Source organism: Sander vitreus, unplaced genomic scaffold (genome assembly GCF_031162955.1).
Source record: "Sander vitreus isolate 19-12246 unplaced genomic scaffold, sanVit1 ctg497_0, whole genome shotgun sequence".
Taxonomy (NCBI): Eukaryota; Metazoa; Chordata; class Actinopteri; order Perciformes; family Percidae; genus Sander; species Sander vitreus.
In genome coordinates, this window is record NW_027595600.1 from 36,169 (window position 1) to 44,129 (window position 7,961).

Genomic DNA, 7,961 nt, shown 5'->3' on the forward strand with positions numbered 1-7,961 from the left:
AACATCTGAAAACCTCCTCCTGCTGCCTTGATATTCTACCAACGGGCCTGTTTGGCTCCAGATCTTCTACAGATTGTAAACACGTCTCTTCTCTCAGGTATCTTCCCACAGGCCCTGAAAACTGCAGTCATTAAGCCACTCTTAAAAAAGAACAATCTAGACACGTCACCAATGAGCAACTATAGGCCGATATCAAACCTTCCATTTTTAAGTAAAATCATTGAAACAACGGTTTCTCAACAACTCAACCTTTTCTTGTCAGTAAACAACAGTTTTGATGCCTTCCAGTCGTGTTTTCCACCACAGCACTGAGACGGCTCTTGTTAAAGTCTTTAATGACATCCACTTAAACAGATAGTGGCAAACCTTCAGTCTTGGTATTACTTGATCTCAGTGCTGCATTTGATACGGTCGACCATGACATATTACTAGACCGATTGGAAAACTGGGTTGGCATTTCTGGGACAGGTCTGCTACACTATAAACCCCCCAGACCTCTCAGGTGGTCTGGGACAGGTCTGCTACACTATGAACCCCCCAGACCTCTCAGGTGGTCTGGGACAGGTCTGCTACACTATGAACCCCCCAGACCTCTCAGCTGGTCTGGGACAGGTCTGCTACACTATGAACCCCCCAGACCTCTCAGGTGGTCTGGGACAGGTCTGCTACACTATGAACCCCCCAGACCTCTCAGGTCGTCTGGGACAGGTCTGCTACACTATGAACCCCCCAGACCTCTCAGGTGGTCTGGGACAGGTCTACTTGTTGTCCCCAGAGTCAGAACTAAACAGGGGGAAGCAGAGTTCAGTTTTTATGCTCCACATATCTGGAACAAACTCCCAGAAAACTGCAGGTCTGCTGCAACTCTCAGTTCTTTTAAATCAAGGCTGAAGACCTTTCTTTTTGATGTTGCCTTTCTTTAAATAAGCTGTATAACAATCTATATAAACATATAAAGAGACATTTCTAAAACAAATAATAGAATTGAATTTATGATTATTCCGGTGACATTCTTTTGCAGTAACGGACATATCTCTGATTATTTCTCTGATGCAGGCATGACAATAGTTGACAGAAGAGACAGACGTTGGGCTGGTCAAAAGTTAGTCGAAGTAACTAACTAATTTAGGCAGAAGGCCTAAAAAGAAAAAAATAGTCTATAAACACTCTGAGCGAGTTCTTGACTATTTAGAGACAGACTGCAGAAGAAATAAAATAGTTTAAGAACACGTTCTGGACTATTAAGAGATTTTTGTCTGCAGGGCTGTACCGGGTTTTACAAGGTTTGAGAAGAAAAGAACTAAGCTTTGTGGTGACGACCACATCGAAAATGATAAGAGTATACTCAAGAAAAGCTTCTGTAACTATGGGGAATGAAACCTCAAAGCCGTGCGAAGCATCTGGACCCATAGTGGGTGAGATGGTTAGAAAATATGGACCGGACTGCTGGAGATATCTGTCATATTGGTCAAAAAGCTTTGGCTTTCTAAAAACTGGATCACTGAGTCCAGGAAAGTTATTTTATCTGCTTTTATATATTTAACTGTTTTAACTGCTCTTCAGTGTTTAATTTCTTATACTGCACTGTAACTTTTTTTTCTCGTATTTTATGTTTTTAATTTTTTAATCTGTTGTCATGTAAAGCACTTTGAATTGCCCTGTTGCTGAAATGTTCTCTACAGATAAAGCTGCCTGGCCTAAAACAACTAATAATGCAGTGTGATGTTAAATCAAAGTAAGTCCCACACATACATATGCTCATGTTTTTCCCCTCTAGTCTTTGTTATTAACATTCATCAACCACAAAATTAGAAAATTGTGTTTTTAAATAACGATGCATGGAAAATAAGATAAAAAATGCTTCTCTTTGTAAGTAGTTTATTTTTAACAACAGAACAAGTCAAAACAAATGCAAATAAGTCAAACATAAGCATAAAACACTATTTTTACGTTATTGGTATATTTATTGTACTAATTCTCCCGTAGGCTACAACGTGCAGCAAGCTTTCACCACGCGGAGCGGCACGCACCACGTCACTTCTGGAGTCTTCAGCTGATGTTTTAAACGTTATTACGGTGCATAACTTACTGGAACAAAGCTGATGATGATGATGATGATGATGATGATGATGATGATGATGATGATGATGCTGGACTAAACCACTGATTGTATATATGTACATTGAAGTGATACTGGCCATTCTCTGAAATGAATGCCCGTATTGCATTGTGGGAAATAGGCTTTGCATGCGCCCAGCTCGGATCATATTGTGTTCTGTCTTACAGCATACTGTAATATTTCACCGGTAATAAGACTAAAATAATATTATTAAAATAAAGAAATGTATACTATGATAACATCGAAATATATGTTGATAGATGTAGCGTTATAGTTTTAAAAATATAAATAAACAACAAAGCAACCCAGCTTCCCTGGCCGAAATAGACCGAAATAATAACATTAAAAGAAATACAAATAAACCATGATACGATCTGGTGAGATTGGGCTAAAAATACCAATAATAGCAAAGCTATAGAGCTTCTCTGCTGCAGCCCGACTGGCAGAAAGAAACGTGCTGTGATCGGGGAATCCGTGCGTGGACCACGGACGATGCCTGTCATTGACTTACAGAGGCATCTCATCCGTGGGCCCGTCACGGAATTTTTGGCGATTCTGTGAAACTGCCACAGATTTTGAGTTAAGGGGCCGTGTTCATTTCACAGAATTCTGTGAGACCAGGTTGGTCATACCCACTGCGCCTTCACCACCATCTGTAACACATAGAAACTATAAGATTTCAGCGTTCATATTTATCTCGTTTTAAACTTTAACATTGACCCTGGATTTACCTGATTATACCTTTAACTAAAATAACTTACAGTAACGATAACTTACATATAATTATACATCTTAACCAAAATAACCTCCTGAGATAAGTTAAAGACCTTTAATAATAAAGTTAGATAGATCATTACGAAGGACAGAAGGTCAAAGTTATATCACTCAGACAGATGTTTGGGTGAAGATCTTTCAGATTATTTACACTTTATTCAAACCTGCTCTCTGCTGCCGACGGGCACGGCCGTCCACACCAACAGCTACAACTAGAACGGTAACCTTAGTCTAGATCCACCACATTACACTTCCAGGATTGCTCTGGTTTCTGAGGACTATGGTTAACTGCTCCTCAGATCTCTGCAGGGTAAATCCAGACAGCTAGCTAGACTATCTGTCCAATCGGAGTTTTCTGTTGCACGACTAAAAATACTTTTGAACGTCCACATGTTCCACCAAAACCAGCTCCTTCCTGAGAGTATTTAGCAGAGGCACCGTGGCTCCGTCCGGAGCTTAGCCCCGCCCACGACGATTGTGATTGGTTTAAAGAAATGCCAATAAACCAGAGCAGGTTGTCCTCCCATCCAGGAATGCTGTGTGGACTAGCCAGACCCTCCTCCACAGCGCTGTGGAGGAAGGTCTGGACATGAGAGACTACCATAACCATAACGATGTGAGGATCCACCCTGATGAAGGATCTGCTGTGTCAGGGGTCTACAACACACAGATTTATGACACATTTCTTTTTTACGTTGTGCAGATAAAGATAAATACATACACGAGGGTTTGGAGAATCCAACAAACTGTTACGAGGGTCTTCTGTTTCTTTTAAAGACACATTTATAAATCTAGTTGTTTTAAACCAATAGTTAAGTCATGTTTGAATCGTGACGCTCAGCATTACGAAGGTCTCAAAGACGCTCAGCAGCGAATACTTTTCAACTGTTTCTTATTCTTCATCTTCTTATGAATAAGATAATATGAATGAAAGATAACCTGGGGCCGACGGCACTAAGACATCCAGTAGATGCAGATCGATTGTGATTGGCTGTCGGTGACAGTGATCTCAAAGACAGGGCTGGCCAATGAATCCAGCTAATGATCACAACAATGGACATCTTGAAAAACAATCATTCTGCACATTACGCTTGTGAGAAAACTCTTATTTTGTCCTGTGTTCTTTCTTGAAAACATTTTGATATATATTTGACATTATTTATTTTAAAGGAAATGTCCCAGTTGAAGGTGTTTTCACTGTTGATTTTAACTCCAATAATAACAACTTCTTTCCAAAAGTAATCGTGTTAAATAATCCTGATTTCCATATTGACTAAAATAAACTTTCCCCTAATCGAGCAGCCCTACCCAACAATAACATTCGCTACTGTTGCTGGCGTTACTATCCTCTGGAGTTAGAACGATTTATAAATATATATTTATAGTTATAGTAGTTGTAGTTCTGGGTGTGGACGGCCGCAGCAGCGTTGGAGCTAATGAACAGTAGAGTAGACGTGCGGATCATCTTCAGGCCAGCCAGCATCAGAGCTGTTTCTGACCCGAGGAACAGAGTAGACCACGTGATCGGCGTCTCCCCTGAGGACGCTGTTGGACGAGCCGGCGGCCCGGTTTGGGAAATGAACCTCGGAGTAGGTGAGTCTAACCGAGTCGTCTTCAGCCTGGGAGAGGAAACAGAGAAAGGTCAAAGTGCTCCGATGTCTTTCATAAGCATTATAAAAACAGATCTGCAGGTCACGTGATCAATGTGGTAACAGATGGTTTGTGGATCTACTTTCTCAGTTTAATTTTGGTTCTACTGCACGCTGTCTGCGTCCGTGTTTCTGTATCTGTGTTTTTGCATGGAGGTCCTGGATGATGTGGTCTTTCAGGAACCCTCTCAGTGTGTTTACAGCAGTACTCTCTCAAATATAGAATCTCATTATGAACAGCAAATATTACTAATAAATCTGATAAATTACCCATAAAAATGAGATTTCTATCAAACAAACAGCTGTGTTTACACTCAGAGTTTAACATCATGTTGAGTGTATTTCCTCCCTCAAAACCAATGTTTTAAATATTGGCAACACTTTATAATAATGCTACATGAATTATGAATTCATGCATGAAATTCATTCATGTACTACTTCATGAACTATCAGTAATGTACAAGGATTGATAGTATCTCATGTATGACAATAATAGATAAAAACTGTAACGGGCTGTTAGGGGGCGCCCAGGCAAAAAAAAACATAAAATAATCAAACAATCAAATGTTTAATGAGTCCTGATGTATGGGCAGATTTTGGTAAGTTCTTGAACCTCTAAAGTTGAAAATGTGATTCATTGTGTGTATTCATTCATTCATAATTTCTTTAGTTTCGGTGCTCAGGCCCTTAAAACCTCCCGGGTACCGTTCTCTGTTGGGTCTGTGACTGAGAGACTTCTGTTTGTGAGCCCAAAGCTGAAGCCTTTCAGGGTTTTTCTTACTGTATTTTGAAAGTTATCTGCAGGGATAACGCTGCAGTCATCGTTGGTTTCAGCACCGCTTGGTTTGGAGTATTTGGCGGTAGAGTAAACTGAAGAGATTTCCACAGGAGGAGACCGTCTCTGTCCGTCCTCTCTGATGTCCTCGTACACCCGGTTGGTCTACAGGAGAGGAGCACTTTAGTTTTTATTATTATCATAAACTAATGATGCTCAGAGCTCTCAGATCTTCTCAAACTCACCTCTGTTACAGCGTACTCTGTTTCCATGGGAGGTTCTGAAAAACACAACAGTTTGTTCATAAAATGACACAACATGAATTATGGGGCTCATACTAGCACACACTGAGACTTTAAAGGCCGGGACACACCAAGCAGATGGTCAAGGACTAGTGGTGACGGAGCAGACTGTGGCAGCTTGTGTGTGTGCAGCAGTTTGTTCTGGGTAACACTTTATAATAACCATCATTAATAGATGGTAAATTGACAGTTAATTAATCTTTAGTTAATTGTCATTTTACTTCACTTACTAACCGTCTATAAATAGTTTCTGGATGGTTATTATAAAGTTGCAACATATAAAATAATTATATATATATATATAATTATTTAATCTGTTGCAACTTTATACTAACCATCCAGAAACTATTTACAGACGGTTTACCAACCAACTAGTAACCCTCAACAACGTGTCAGGAATATCTGGTCATCTATCGATGGAATGATTTAAAAATGGTTTCTTAAAGGTTTACAAACATTTATTAATCATTAACCGATACCTAATAATAGGTAATAATAAATAATAAATGAGGGATATAATGTGTGTTACAATAAAGTGTTTATTTACAGCACTACTAATAATTAGTAAACATTATTAATTATAACTGAATTGTTTGTTAACAATAAAATTACTGTTTGCTAACGGTTAAATGACAATTAACTAAAGATTAATTAACTATCAATTTACCATCTATTAATGATGGTTATTATAAAGTGTTACCGTCAGCTGGTTTGCTACTTCCTGTTTGGTGCGGGAGAGAGAAACCTATTGGTTGTTGACGATGTTCACGTCATTGGACTATTTGCATTAAAGATTGAAAAGTTGCTTGATGTCTGGGACAGATCCCCAATAAAAGATCCAAGAATCATTTCAACCATTAAGATGTACCTTCCTCTAAAGTTGAACAAGTTGTGCAGCAGTTATTTAGTCTCTGTGACAAGTCTTCAGTGAAATGATGAAACAGAGAACTAATTACACATCTGAAGGGCGGTTCTACTGTAGAAACATAAATGGTGGACATGTTGTGAGAGAAAATGAACTTGAATGGTGTGTCTGTTTTAAAAGTGCATTGTTATGTGAAGAGAGAACAAACAGTTCAAACTGTTCTGTGAGCAGAGGGAAGTGTCAGTGGTGTGGTTGCTGCCTGCTTGCGTGTGTTTCCTGTTGCCTCACCTTTGGCTTTAGACATCCTCCTCTTGCAGAATATCAGCAGAGACAGAGAGACCAGGACCAAGACGACCAGAGTCAGACCCACGTACAGCAGCACATCTGCAGCTGTTACAGGAGAAATACACACCAACATGTTGTGTACTGGACTCACAGGTTAATGAGGCCCCTGCATACAGTTTACAGCACATACATGTATTTATGTTTTTCATATGCAAAAATATTTTACGTATAGTCTGTCCTCCCTTACTACTTATCTGGAATACCTATAGTATTTGCCTAATGTTTTTTATTTTCTACTTGTACCATAATTTATTCTCGTCTGAAAGTGTTTTACGTTGAAATGTTACAAACTTTGTTTGTAGCCTCCAAGTAATTATTTTGTTTTGTGTCAGCAGTAGGAAAGTGTTGATCCTATAGTGTGTACGTGTAGAGACAACAGTAGAGAGTAGTATGTAGAGAGACAACAGTAGAGAGTAGTATGTAGAGAGACAACAGTAGAGAGTAGTATGTAGAGAGACAACAGTAGAGAGTAGTATGTAGAGAGACAACAGTAGAGAGTAGTATGAAGAGAGACAACAGTAGAGAGTAGTATGAAGAGAGACAACAGTAGAGAGTAGTATGAAGAGAGACAACAGTAGAGAGTAGTATGTAGAGAGACAACAGTAGAGAGTAGTATGTAGAGAGACAACAGTAGAGAGTAGTATCAGTGTGTACATGTACCTCTGGGTGATGGTGTCTCCGTGTGTACATGTACCTCTGGGTGATGGTGTCTCCGTGTGTAGATGTACCTCTGGGTGATGGTGTCTCAGTGTGTACATGTACCTCTGGGTGATGGTGTCTCAGTGTGTACGTGTACCTCTGGGTGATGGTGTCTCAGTGTGTACATGTACCTCTGGGTGATGGTGTCTCAGTGTGTACATGTACCTCTGGGTGATGGTGTCTCAGTGTGTACATGTACCTCTGGGTGATGGTGTCTCCATGTGTGTACATGTACCTCTGGGTGATGGTGTCTCAGTGTGTGTAGATGTACCTCTGGGTGATGGTGTCTCAGTGTGTAGCTGTACCTCTGGGTGATGGTGTCTCAGTGTGTAGCTGTACCTCTGGGTGATGTTGTCTCCAGTGTGTACAGGTACCTCTGGGTGATGGTGTCTCAGTGTGTGTACATGTACCTCTGGGTGATGGTGTCTCAGTG

At 40.1% G+C, this 7,961-nt stretch overlaps 1 protein-coding gene across 1 annotated transcript; it reads right to left on the reverse strand.

Annotated features, from left to right (window-relative positions):
* Nucleotides 1–1,861: 1,861 nt before the first annotated feature.
* Nucleotides 1,862–7,909, reverse strand: LOC144514221 (uncharacterized). The gene is made up of 5 exons (XM_078245392.1): nucleotides 7,764–7,909; nucleotides 6,773–6,874; nucleotides 5,563–5,597; nucleotides 5,324–5,482; nucleotides 1,862–4,512 (listed from the first exon to the last, which is right to left on the reverse strand). The coding sequence occupies exons 2-5, from the start codon at nucleotides 6,786–6,788 to the stop codon at nucleotides 4,327–4,329; spliced, it is 396 nt and encodes a 131-aa protein (XP_078101518.1). The 5' UTR covers nucleotides 6,789–6,874; nucleotides 7,764–7,909; the 3' UTR covers nucleotides 1,862–4,326.
* Between the last annotated feature and the right edge of the window lie 52 nt (nucleotides 7,910–7,961).

What these genes read in the sequence shown, in the direction of transcription:
- LOC144514221 (XM_078245392.1), bottom strand. An exon ending in CAGAGTACGCTGTAACAGAG is followed by an intron (nt 5,483 to 5,562) that starts GTGAGTTTGAGA and finishes CCTCTCCTGTAG; the next exon opens with ACCAACCGGGTGTACGAGGA. An exon ending in CAGATAACTTTCAAAATACA is followed by an intron (nt 4,513 to 5,323) that starts GTAAGAAAAACC and finishes TTCCTCTCCCAG; the next exon opens with GCTGAAGACGACTCGGTTAG.